The 13,832-nt window shown below is 33.1% G+C and overlaps 3 protein-coding genes across 3 annotated transcripts; 1 reads left to right on the plus strand and 2 right to left on the minus strand.

Moving 5' to 3' along the window:
• Nucleotides 1–634: 634 nt before the first annotated feature.
• Nucleotides 635–4,707, minus strand: LOC132945977 (uncharacterized). The gene is made up of 3 exons (XM_061015837.1): nt 3,969–4,707; nt 2,479–3,867; nt 635–2,415 (listed from the first exon to the last, which is right to left on the minus strand). Exons 1-3 carry the CDS (start codon nt 4,705–4,707, stop codon nt 635–637), a joined length of 3,909 nt encoding a protein of 1,302 aa, XP_060871820.1.
• Nucleotides 4,708–6,295: 1,588 nt separating this feature from the next.
• On the plus strand, nt 6,296–8,828 carry LOC132934827 (uncharacterized). The gene is made up of 2 exons (XM_061001209.1): nt 6,296–6,982; nt 7,841–8,828. Exons 1-2 carry the CDS (start codon nt 6,884–6,886, stop codon nt 8,378–8,380), a joined length of 639 nt encoding a protein of 212 aa, XP_060857192.1. The 5' UTR covers nt 6,296–6,883; the 3' UTR covers nt 8,381–8,828.
• Nucleotides 7,046–9,203, minus strand: LOC132934826 (uncharacterized). The gene is made up of 2 exons (XM_061001208.1): nt 8,835–9,203; nt 7,046–7,731 (listed from the first exon to the last, which is right to left on the minus strand). The coding sequence occupies exons 1-2, from the start codon at nt 9,189–9,191 to the stop codon at nt 7,147–7,149; spliced, it is 942 nt and encodes a 313-aa protein (XP_060857191.1). The 5' UTR covers nt 9,192–9,203; the 3' UTR covers nt 7,046–7,146.
• Between the last annotated feature and the right edge of the window lie 4,629 nt (nt 9,204–13,832).

The following is a 13,832-nucleotide window of genomic DNA, read 5'->3' on the forward strand; positions in this document are numbered from 1 at the left end:
ATAGTAACTGATCATCTGATCAGCACGATCTACCCCACTCATAAATTCATTGTATTTCACGATTTCAATAGGCTTAAATCTTTCTTGACCATATTTATTTGTTGATAAAATAATGGTTGGTTTATGATTAAAGGTAATACATACTACATCTCGTTTATTAAACTATATCGACAACACCGATAACGATTGTTAATGTTGATTATTATTATTATAATATACTAGCTGACCCGGCAAACGTTGTTTTGCCATATAAATAATTTCCTAGTAATTTCTAGTGTAGACTAAAAATAGCTTACTTATTGGAAGTATGTATCTATGTTAGAATGTGTATATTGTATGTATGTAAGAATGTGGTATATGCGTGAAATAAGCATGGAGCGCTGTGAACGATGAGGGAATATAAAAATAACAAAAGGCAAACATTATTTTTAAGTTATTATAATTTATTCCGTAAAATTATATATCATTAATTAAACAATTACGACAGTAACACTATTAAACAATATCAATCTCTTAATGCTATAGCTCGAACAATATTTTTTGTTAGTCCATCATTAGCTAACACAAACAAACTGGATGGTTTACCCACTCGAGAGCATGCCACGTATAATTGTCTGTGTGAATAACATGGTGTTCACAAATCTAATCCACAAACAGACATCGTTTGACCTTGGGATTTGTTGATAGTCATTGCAAATACCAATCTAATCGGAAACTGAATACGTTTGAATTGAATTGGCACATTAGTAGGTATAATAGGAATCCGTGGTATGAGTATATTTTCACCTCTGAACTTGCCATTTAAAATCCTGGCTTCGATCACGTTTTTCATTAATTTTTGAATGACTAATCGCGTACCGTCGCACAACCGGGGCGGGTTCAAATTACGAAGCATGATAATTGGAGATCCAACCTTTAATTGTAAATTATGCGGTGGCATGCCTGGAAAATCCAGTGAGTTCAAAAACTCTGTGGGAAAGTTTACTGCTTCGCTGTCGTCGCAAACCGTATCAATAGATTTATACGATACCAAGTTCTCTGGCAACAACATCTGTATCTTCAGATTTATATTGTCAACGTCTACATTTATTGCCGCTAAAATCGCTCTTTCTGCAAGCCACTCATGATTTATGTACTGTGTGTGTACATCGGGAAATATTTGTTCAATGAGAGTATCTTGCGAATCAGCGATTGTGCAGAAATCGGTCGGTAATTTTACGTTTCCAGTTTCATCTATAGCAACTTTTCCATCACCGATATCTAAGAGTTGTTTTGAAAATGTTTCAGCGGATGGATCTTGAAGCATTTGAATGCGCATATTTATTTTTAGCTGTAATTTTTCAACATTACGCCACAATGGAGATGATTTTAAGCAAGCGTTGATCTCATCAGCGTATGTGGAACGTGGAATGACTGGAAGTGTTTGTCTGAAATCACCTGAAAGGACCAACAGAGTTCCGCCAAATAGTTTGTCACTGTTTTTAATATCTTTCAATGTCTTGTTCAACGCCTCAAGTGAATGTTTGTGTGCCATAGTACATTCATCCCAAATAATAATTTTACACCGTTTTAGCACAGTGGCCATGGACGATTGTATCTTAATGTTGCATACTGCGTCAGGGTTATTCTGAATATTTAGTGGCAGCTTAAATACTGAATGAGCTGTTCTACCTCTATCCAATATAGTTGCTGCAATGCCCGATGATGCAACGGCCAATGCGATCCCATTATTTGATCGTATTTCAGCAAGAATTAGCGAAATAACGAATGTTTTGCCAGTTCCACCCAGTGCATCCAAAAAGAAGAACCCACCTTGTCCAGCTGAAACTGCGAGCATAATGCGATCATAAATGGTTGTTTGTTCCTCATTCATTAGTGGGACATTGCGGGCAACAATCGCTGCCATTTCTACAGTACTGTACTGCAGTTCACGATTCATTTCAGTATTCATTAAATCAGATGCAGTTCGATTTGGCGAATTCATACCGAAATTACTAAGTGGTAAGTTGGCAATGACAATGCAAAGATCCTCAATAGCAATCAATGCTTCATTGTACATTTCGTCGCTGAATGTTATGGTTAGATCGTGGCACCGTATACGATGTTGATGCAATATATCATCAGTCATTGAATCTTTGTGATTTTCCCATAATATCTGTGCTCGGGCTGGGAAGCATGTAGTCAACACTATAGCGAATAGTAGACGAATTTGTATTGCTGTACAGTTCAATGCAGCTTCAGCAAGCATGCATTCCCACTGGTTGTCGTCTTCAAGCAAGCCGAGTGCAAGGCATGCATCTTTATACGTTGGATATTGTTGCCCATTCACTTTACGTATATCTTTAAATGATAATGGGCCAGTAACATTAACCAACAACAGTCGAAGATAAAAGCACTCCGTGTGTCTTGGATTGGCTGTAAATAATCACCCCAAGGCGTTTGATTTAAATAAATTGAGACATGCAGCAACTGGTGAACCTTGCTTGCGGGGCATCCATGTTTTTGTTTGAGTACATGTGAAATAGTGTGGTACTTGTGAATAGAGTAATGTTCGTGCAAAGGCACCAAAATCATCCGCACGATTACACAATTCAAAAAATGCAGTGAGTGTAGTTTTAGGTGGATTTATTGCACGATCAATCGCTGTCTCGTTCGTGAAAAATACACGCTGACCGTTTTCAAGATAGATGGCTAACTTAACAACTGCTGGATCCCGTTCATGAATTGGAAAACCAAAGATACGCCAAGCAGCTTCATTGGAGCTGATGTACCGACCAATTTGGTAGAGCGTTATTTCATCGTTTTTATTCACTGGAGGAGCTTTCACATTAATATTTTCCACTCTAAACACCGCCATATCACTGCCTTTATGGACATACTTGCAAATGTATTTGATGCTCTTCACAGAACTGCAGAACTCAACATTAATATGAGCATTATATGTCTTGCTCAGCAGAGGCGAATATGGCACCACCCAACGATTGTCAATATCAATGTCTGTGTTGATGATATTTTTAATAAATGACTGTCCGCCATTTTCTTGATTTCTTCGACGATATATTGGGTATTCGTCGTTATTTGTGACCGTATCATTGGTAAAATCTTTAGGGAAATTTTTAGTACATTTTCCATCAGCCATGCAAGGCGATGAACTATTTAGAGTACCACATGGACCATGAATCATGTTTGTTGTAACAATATCAAACAGCAGTTGGTCGGTGGATGGATCTGGAATTTCCGCAGAAATGATACTATCGATTTCTTCAGGACGGATTTTGTCGATGAACCAAACCAAAATGTGTGCATGAGGTAATCCTCGCTTTTGCCACTCAACCGAATACATCCAGCAACGTGTGGGACCAAATACATGTGATTTAGTAATGAAACTTATTAAAGACTTCAACTTTTGTCTGAACACACGTGCTGTAATGTCATGGCGATGTATTGCATTTTGGCCAGGCAGTAGCAAAGATGTAATCTCTGGCCATTTTGGATTACATGTGAACGTGAAAAATAAACATGGTCGTCCATATTCGCGCACGTAAGTCAGAGCATCCTGTATATATTCTTGCAAATGACGTGGACTGCCTACGTACGATGATGGTAAAATGACATGGTTACCAATTTCGGCGACGTCGGCGTTGTTGTTGATAGCGTCTCGCAAATGAATGTACTCATCCGCGCGCAGCTTTTGTTGATTATATCGTAAGTATCGTAGTCGTTTGCTCTCAATCTTCGCGTACATGTCGACCATGAATTGTTGACAAAGCTCACGACATCGCAAAATGACGTTGTCCAGGCCACGTCTAATCATTAATCGGTACGCATAATAATCCTTTGAGCTAACGTTCTTGTTTGTTTCAACTCCTGTAATATTTGTTCATAAAAATTAATTTAAATTTATTACGTTCAATAATTTAATTGTTTTGTTAAATGATTAATGATCAAATTAATAATCAATGAAGTACCTGATACGGGATCTCGTTGTTTTATGTTTATGCAATATCCGTCTTGTTCCTTCCAAAATATTAGCGTATATTGGAGAGCGTCATATGAACGATGTGTGTCAGCAATGAACTGAAAGTTATTATTTCTTCTACGAATCACAATTTCTCGTGCAGCTGTACAATCGCCAACCATGATTCCAGCAACATCATCAACAACGGGTGCATTGAATCTACGAAAATGCTCTCCAGCTGGTGTTTTATCAGGATTAATGACGATAGCGTGATTATCGCTTTGTAATTGGTGCATAATATGTGATTTGAATATTTTCAACAACTCGTTGTGCTCGTTCAAAAGAGCATCTAGCTCGCCGACGACGCGCCTGGCATAAAGTGAATCAAGGTTATTATAGTAAAAACGTGCATTCACGCGATTGGCAAGTGCGCTTAAGGAATCATCGCCGCCCATAAAATATATTTGTAAGAATTTATGTGGTTCGTTTGGCATTGGCAGCAGTGAGCCCATTTTATGATAAACTTGGCCTCTGATTTTGAATGTAGAATTGAATTGTTGACCATTTGCATTAGTATTTCGAACTATTTCTGTTGCTCCGAACAATGTCATTTGAAAGCTTGAATTGAATCTTCGAATTGACTTCAGGAACTCGTTAGAATCTGGATCCGTGCTGATGAGTAAGCCGATCAATGGTTCAGGTGGTGTTTCAATTTCAGGTAGTTGCACTTTTCCTGACGCGCAACACATCCCAGCTGGCTCATTTTTGAATTTCAGAGCATGACAATGCGGACATTCCTTGTCCATAGCACCAATTTACCACTTTTGAATGAGCATAATATTCAATATCGGGCTCATACTGGAATGCTAGACGCGGGAATGAATCAGATATAAATGCTCGATGTACCTGTTGTCGTTGTTGATCATTTGTTCTTCGTCTGACTGTGAAGCGGCGTGATTGTCGTTGTTCTAATCTTCTGACTTCATTGCGTTCAGCTCGTGTATCTTCTGGCTCTTCTTGATGCAATTGCGCCATTCTGACACGTGCATCAGTATTTTGTTGCTGGATTTGTTCTTCTGTTATTTCGGATCTGTTAATTCGCAAGTTTCGAGCTTTACTTGTACTGCGGCTCAAATCAGCCCCTTTGCATTTTCTTGGCATTGCTCACTGTACAAAACATCTAATATATAAAATTCTCGTTATCTATTTTATACAATTTAATTAATATTTTTTTCTGTAGATTTAATATATTATATTATGTATTTATTGTATTTGTATTGATTATATTTTTGCATTCAGCTTATATTATTTTAAATTATTTAAGATTAGGTATTTCATTCAGTTTGGGTTTATAGAACTCAAAAGAAAGACAAATTTTAAACTGTATAATAATTATTAATTTTATATTGTTTATAAACTCATTAATTGACCCTACTGTACCTATAGGTACAGAATAATAATATTTATTTTTTTCTTAATTTCTGTATTAGATTGATGGCATCAACAAATGGAACTGCTATGAGAATGAATATGAGTTACAAAGTCAACTATTAATACCCGATGAAAGCCAGAAAAGTCCCAATAAATCAGATACAATAAGTGTGATTCCCAGGACTCCAGATCATAATATTATATTAGGGCATGAGGAAGGTTTGATTAATGATGATGAGATTGATAATAATTTCAATGCAAGAAAAATTAGAATTAGTGTTAAAGGTGACACAGTCGATTACCGAAAATATAGACAATTTAAAAGAAATGCTGGTCAAGGATATACAAATAAAGGTAAAATAGTTAAAGGACGATCTTCTGAGCTATTACCAAACTGTCGAGCCAAATACAACACTAAAATAGATGATGATTTACGTGAAAAGTTATTTGCTTCTTATTGGTCAATAAACAATTTTAATAGAAGAGCTGCATATATTTTTAGTTGTAGGTATACATTTTACTGATACAAAAACTACAAGAAAGCGCAGAAATACACCAGAGAAACAAAAAAACAGAAATAAAACATTTCATTATGTTGTTCCAAAAGATGGAACTCAATATCTGTTTGTAAAAGTTGTTTTTTAAAAATTTTTGGAGAAACCAAAAAGTTTGTTAGCAATGTGTGTACACAAAAATTAAGTTCTCCCATTAGTAAAACTTCACCAGATAAAAGGGGTAAAGCAAGTCCACCCAATAAAAAAACACCTGATGATATAACACTGGTAAAACAACATTTAAATAGCCTTCCAACGTACGAAAGCCACTACTGTCGAAAACAGACAAGAAAAAAATACTTACCACCATAATTTACTCTACGTGCTGCTTAAGACTGAATTACACGTTACCAGTTGCTGGCATACTAGCTGGCATGGTAGCTGGAGGGTCACTGGCGTTTGGCAACTGGAATTGGCAAGTTACTGGTGCCCATCGTTTACACGACGCAAGTTACTATAAATGTATTGGCACATAGCTATTAATTTGTGAACCTATAATGCAGTAGTGCTTTTGCAGTTAACATAAATAAGCTTTATAGCATAAAATACATTTTTTAAGTACTTTAATTTCATTATGGCAGAAACAGCTAACATCATTGCTTTTAAAAAAGCAGTGCGTTCTATTTCTATATTGTTGTGTGACGAGCTATTGGAAATATGTGAAGAGGAATCGAAGAAGAAAAAACGAAAAGTTTGGAGATTTGATGGATAAAAAAAAATGTGGAGCATCACAAACAATTATAAAAGAACTGCATGACAATGACCCACAAGAATTTAGATCTATGATTAGGCTAACACCAGAACAATTTGAAGCGTTGTTGATTATGATAAGTCCAATCATTACCCTTGAAGACACTTTTATGCGCGACGCTCTACCGGCCAGGCTAAAGCTAGAAATGACATTAACATTAAATTTCTAGCTTCAGGAATAAATTTCAGAATGTTGTCAATTATGTTTCGTGTTTCTAAATCATCTATTTCAAATATGATTCCTGATGTGTGTGATGCCATCTACTCAGTTTTGAAAGATTACATAAAAGTAACTATAAAATACATACATTTTTTTTAAATTAAATGATTTATTAAATTTGATAAATTTAAATAATAATAACATAAATGATTAACCTTTACAACAAATTGTAATAATAAAAACAAATAAATGAAATCACAATTTTAACAAATTGTAATAATAAAAATAAATCATCAAACACTGGATCTATAAAATTCAGAACCTACATCACTATAAACCATAGCTGAATTTATAATGTCTCTAGTAGTACTTTGTTCACTTGAATTTGTCTCTGGTGTGCATGGAATTGATTCTATAGTAGAAGCAGTACTATTAGGCATGGGAAATGTAGTTATTGATGATGATGATAATGATTGCCTGTTCATGTTTTCCAACCGGTAATTCATAAGAATTTTTTGAATGTCAAAGTTTGCTAGTACTCTGTCGTATTCTATTAGCTCACGCAATTTAATAGCTATATGTTTACCTATGACATCACACTCGTCTTCCCTAGCTGTTGTTGATGGGTTCATTGATTGATTCAAATTTTTTAAATCTTGTACAGCGTCAGTTATGACCTCCAATCTTCTCTTTCCTCTAAGTTTTGAACGCGATGGCAGATTAAATGTAGTATTTTCACTTCTAAGAGTATTTTCTAATTGTTCAACATGTGACACTGTTGCACTATTATCAATTAAATCATCATCAACAGCTTCTTCATTATTTAAGTTTGAAGTGGTGTCATCATTGTCTTTAATTGTGTTTTGGGTTCCGATTTCCTACAAAAAATAATTTTCGATTACTTATAAAATTCATAATTAAAATATAAATATAAAATCAATAGCAAAAATACAATTGTATTGTTTCTTATGATGTACTATATTTCAGGTGCCAACTTTAAAAGAATGGCAGAAAATTCAACTTGGATTCAATGAAATATGGAACTTTTCTGGATGTTGTGGAGCTATTGATGGAAAGCACATAGTAATTAAAGCACCTCCAAGTGCAGGGAGTGAATACTACAATTACAAAGGCACAAACAGTATTGTTCTTCTTGGTATAGTCGACCACAACTATTGCTTTAGTTATATTGATGTCGGATCCTATGGACGAAATGCAGATGGTGGTGTATTTCAACAGTGTGACTTATATCCTTTACTGGAAAATGAGTCATTATTACCCAAAGGAGGAGTTCTAGTGGGGGATGATGCCTTTCCCTTAAAAACCTACCTTATGAAACCATATTCGAAGATCAATTTGACAAAGGAAGAAAGATTATACAATTACAGAACTAGTAGAGCCAGGAGAATTGTTGAAAATGGTTTCGGCATATTAGCCAGTCGCTTTCGTATTTTTGGTCAGCCTATAGCAGTAAAAGTTGAAACTACCATAAAAATAGTAAAAGCTACATGTGCTATACACAACTAGTTGCGATTAACTACACCTGCTTCTTACACACCACCTGGATGTTATGACTATGAAGATATTGTAAATTCTACAATAGTACAGGGGGAGTGGAGGTCTGAAATATCTAAGATGCCAAGTATTTTGCGTACACGAAATTACAATAGGCCAAAGAAAATTGCACAACAAGTAAGAGAAACATATAAAGAGTATTTCAACGGAGAATGGGCAGTTGAATGGCAAGATAGAATGATATAGTATTATAGTAAATATAATAAATGTAATATAATATAATATATAAATATAATATGTATAAATATTAATGTAATATTTGACTATAACAAAATTGTGAATATTTAAACTTTAAATGTGTTTTATTAAATACTTATTTGTTAGTTAAGTATTTAATAAGGTATTAAGTATAATAATTATTTTGATTTTAAATAAACTAATGAAAACTGAATTATGGTTTACTCACCAAATTACTGTCGGTTTCTTTTCCTTTCACCGTTGCTGTATTAATAATATAGCTCATATCAGTATACCACGGTACTAGAGGTTTGTAAACAAAACTAGTGCCTCCGCCACTAGCCTTACTTTTTTCAACTTTCGCAAGTTCTAAATAGTATGTTGACCGCAAAGATTTTATTTTTTTTGGTACGTCTTTCATAGTGAAGTTGGGAATATTTAATTCCCTACCAATAAATTGCATTGACGCACTTCTGGTATCACGATTTCGATATTCAGGAACAAACATGTTCCAAAGGTTTTCATGTTCGCGGTACAATTGAACAAATTTCAAAGTTGTTTCCTCATTCCAACGGCTATTAGCCATTTCAATTTTTACTTTTTACACACGTGTACGATGTACTGTTATTTACTGTTTTTTTTTTATTGATAAACAAAATATGTTATCACTGTTATAATCCAGTAGTTGGCGCAGGACTGTTGCTGTTTACACGATGCCAGTTAGCTGTTTTCGTTGCGGTGATGTAGTGGAGAGGGAAGCTGTCACGCCAGCAAAACAAAATAATTTGAATTGCTGGCAATGCCATCTGCTGGCAAGCCAGTGCCCACTGGCATTCTCCAGTTGCTGGCAGATTATGTTTAGACGTTGCCAGCCGCTGGCATTCAGTTACTGGTGACCTCGACTGGTACGCCGACTGGCATCGTGTAAATCAGCCTTTATAACGAATATATAAAAACCGTTGAAACTCCAGTTAGTAGAACGATTTACGAAAAATATTTTAGAACATCTGAATTAAAGGTAAAAAGTCCAAAAAAAGACACCTGTGCACAATGTGACAGACTACATATGCAAATTTCAGACAGTTTTTGTACATTTGATAAGAAAAATAAGCTCATTGCTGAACAAAAGATACACCAAGAAGAAGCAGAAGAAGCATATTCTGTAAAAAGAAAAGATTCATCTACACCAATGGAAAAAATCTGCGTGTTGACATTCGATATCCAACAATGTCTACCAACACCATGTTTAGAATATTCAGTAGTATTTTATAAGCGACAATTGTGGACTTATAATCTCACAGTTCACAATATGAAAACTTCTACTGCATCCTGCTACATTTGGAGTGAACCAATTGCCAAAAGGGGTGCTAACGATATAGGATCATGTGTATTTGATTTTTTAAAAGAACTCTCCAGAAACTAACCATGTTATTATGTATAGCGATTGCTGCTCTGGCCAAAATAAGAATAGCATCTTAATAGCTATGTGTCTTTGATTTTTAGAAAACCAGGAGTCAATCGATGTGATTGACCACACATTTTTGGTTCCTGGTCATACGCGCATGGAATGTGATTCAGACCATGCAAAGATAGAAAAAGCACGTAAAAGGTACTAAGCTCCTATAAATCATCCTAATAACTGGACAGAAATGATTCGTTGGGCAGGAAAAAATAAATTTTATGTAAAATATATGAATCAAAATGATTTTTATAACTTCAACAATTTACTTAAAACTAAATATAAGATGGCAAAAAACAATACGATCGGAGAAAAAATTGTGTTTAGAGAGGTAAAATGGCTTAGATATGTGAAACAAGAAAAGAATATTGTTTCTTACAAAACAACACTAAAAGAAGATAATGAGTTTTTAAAACTTGATCTGTCTCGTAAAAGAGTAATACATAATGATCTACCTATGGCCTACAATGAAGAGTTACCAATTACTAACGAAAAAAAAAAAGATCTCATAGCTTTATTGCCACTAATACCTGAAGTGTTCCATCAGTTTTACATTGATTTAAAAACAAAAACAATTACTGATCCTATTATTTCTGACGAAGAAGACATTTAAATTTAGTATTAGGCATTAATTTATAATATTTATAAATAATTAATTTTAATTATTTATCTATAGATAATATTTTAATTTTATATTATAGTTATTATAATACTCTCAAAGGTTGGAGATAATATTATTTATTACTATATACAAAGAAAACTCTACACAAGTTGGTAGTTTATAAGTATATCCTTGTACTTTTTATTACAATTTAGATAACGTTTGTTTTTGTTGTTTTTATATCCTTATATTTTTTATTATAATTTAGTTAACGTTTGTTTTTGTTGTTTAAATTGTTTATAATATTATAAATAAAGAAACATCATATTTATTATTACGTATTAATTGTTTTCGATAAACTCTGTTTTATTTATTTTTTATCTTTTTATTCTTTACCTACATATAAGAAAATAACATACAAATTGTTATTTTATTTTAAAAACCTAAACTTGATAGAGATAAAGGTTATTAATAAAATAGTAGTTAGGCGCCTACAATATTATAAGTCATTCTATTAAAATATTAAAGATGATAATAGTAACAAGTCGTAATAGAAAAAAGGGGACAAGTCATAAAATTAAAATTTTATTGATGACAATGGTGACAAGTCACATATGAGAAAGGAGATAAGTCATTATATTATTAATTTTAAATTCTAAACGGTATAAGTCATTAAAAAATTGATAACAACTATTTGAGTTCCTGAAAATAATTTTAAAAAATGTATATTTAAAAAAATATATATATTAAAACCGACTCCAATTTAAAGCATTTGATAAAATGTTATGATGTTTTTTTTATCTCCTGAAAAGTAGCTGTTTTGACTTGTCCCCCTTTACATGAACTCCGTCCAGTTCATCCGAGCTATTTCGTTTAGTCATAAATGTGGTCATTAATGAATTACGTTGCAAATTCTGTGTAGTTTTTTTTATGGTTTTCACTGTTTAAATGAGTAGTCAGAGCCTTTTCACCATCCCATTTTACAGTAAAATTAACATTACAAAATGAACATTTCGCTTTTTTCTCATCTATTTTAACTAACCATTTCTTATACTTTTCGTTAATTAACCATGACTCTTTAAACTTAGTTTCATACTTTTTGACTTTTTTTAGATTATCTTCAAATTCTTCCATGATGATAATTAATAAATCTAAAATAAATATCGATGCACAATTACACTGACACAAAAACTAAACGCAGATATTCGGATTCTATCAAACACACTCGACTGTGGGGTTGAAACTGATTCGTAAAATTGTAATCGTAGACTCATAATTCATAAACTGTAGTTCATAATCTTATTATTCTTATTATCGTGTTATTACTTTATTAGTATTTAGTATTTACTAGTAGTATAAATTGAATGTATAAGGCATAATAATAAAAACAAGTCTATATAAGACTATAATTCGTATCTTATTTTTTGGCGAAAGAAAATCAATGTTCTTGTTACTTATTGACAAACTTTTTATAATTATATAAAAATACGTTGTCATGTTATTGTAACGTGCCGTAGTCACCAGTTGAATGGAAGAAGGTGGTATTTAACATAACTCGTAAATGATTGTATACTTTGTATGTTTTTATTATTTATTCAAATATAATTATTGGGATACTATTCTAAGTCTAAATAATTAAACTGAAGCTAGCGAGTGGTGACAAGTATTTAGCTAGTGACTGTTCTGGAGTTAGTCTGTTGTTCGTCTGATGAACGCTTGTCCATCAGCTCTCCTCGTTGGGTCAGTCTAGTGATTACAATCCCGGTCCTATTTTACGATCCCGGGATTTCGGGATATTTAGCTATTAATCCCGAGATACCGGGATTATCCCGAAATTCGGTAAAAAATATTTAAAAGCATTATGCATATTTTTGTTTTATTTAATTATTTAAATTATTATGGTTTTTATTATTATTATACATTAGAATTAAATGTTCTACAGATTTTTAAAATATGAACGCAGGAATAATAGAGCGTCTAATGTTCCATCTCCCAGTCTGCTCCTTAGCTTATTTCCAATATAGGCTGCTGCTGAAAATGCACGTTCTGACTCGATACTAGTAGGAGGAATAGACATTAAATACTTAAATGCTAGCTCTAAATGATGACCGCGAGTTCCTCCATTTTCAAACAGATTCATTTTTTTTTTGATTATTTTAATCAAATCAATTTCTTTTTGTGTTTGAGGATCAGTTGTTCTTTTACTTTTTCCTATTTCAAGCTCCAACTTTTCTTGTAATGTCAATTGAGTGAGTGTAATAGATTCACTTATTGTTTGTTCAATACAATGTTGTTCTTCTTCATTAGGAGTAGGACTAATAGGATTATGTATCCTTTCAATTAATTTTATTATTTGTTTTCTAATAAAATCATTTTTAGGGATTGAAAATAAATCTTTCAAATATGTAATTTGATCATAGTTATCATGAGGATTCTGTAAATAATTCAATACGCCAGATAACTATTGACGTCGCCGTTTTTTTATACGATCACTCAAGCATGTCCTCATTTTATTCGCAAGTATTGAATTTTTTTCTGACAATTCCTTGAAAAGAAATTTAAAAGCAGCATCAGTTGTGCACAAATTGAAATCACGACGACCAATTGCTTCCACTGTCAATTTAATGGGGGCGAGTATATCTGTTATCTCAGTAATTAAATTATAATCAGAATCGTCTAGACTGACTGGGTGGTTTAGATCTATGAGCGATTTTTGAATGCTGGTTTTTAAAAGAATAAAACGTTTTAACATGACAAGAAAACTATTCCATCTCGTCTTACAATCCAGGAGTAGTTTTATTTCTTTTCCATGCTCTGCTTTAACATATTTTTGAAGTATAGTGTCATTTTTTTTCGAAGATCTTTTAAAATATAGTACAACTTTGCGTATTTTTTTTATTACCACATTAAAATTATATTCATTGGTTAAATCTGGCATGTCTTGAATAATATCATTTTGCGGAAGAATATTTAAACCTGAATCCGGAAAGTCCAATTCTTCATCTCATCATCTTCATTATTATCTTCATCGTCATTTTCATTTATAACATTTGCAGTTGATTCATCTCGGATATTTTTTTTATTATAAAATACATCACAAACAGCTAAATGTGCTACCATGTGCGAAACATAGCTGGTGTTCAGTGTTAACAAGTTTCCCTACTTTA

The sequence above is a fragment of the Metopolophium dirhodum genome, chromosome 1 (genome assembly GCF_019925205.1).
Source record: "Metopolophium dirhodum isolate CAU chromosome 1, ASM1992520v1, whole genome shotgun sequence".
Taxonomy (NCBI): domain Eukaryota; kingdom Metazoa; phylum Arthropoda; class Insecta; order Hemiptera; family Aphididae; genus Metopolophium; species Metopolophium dirhodum.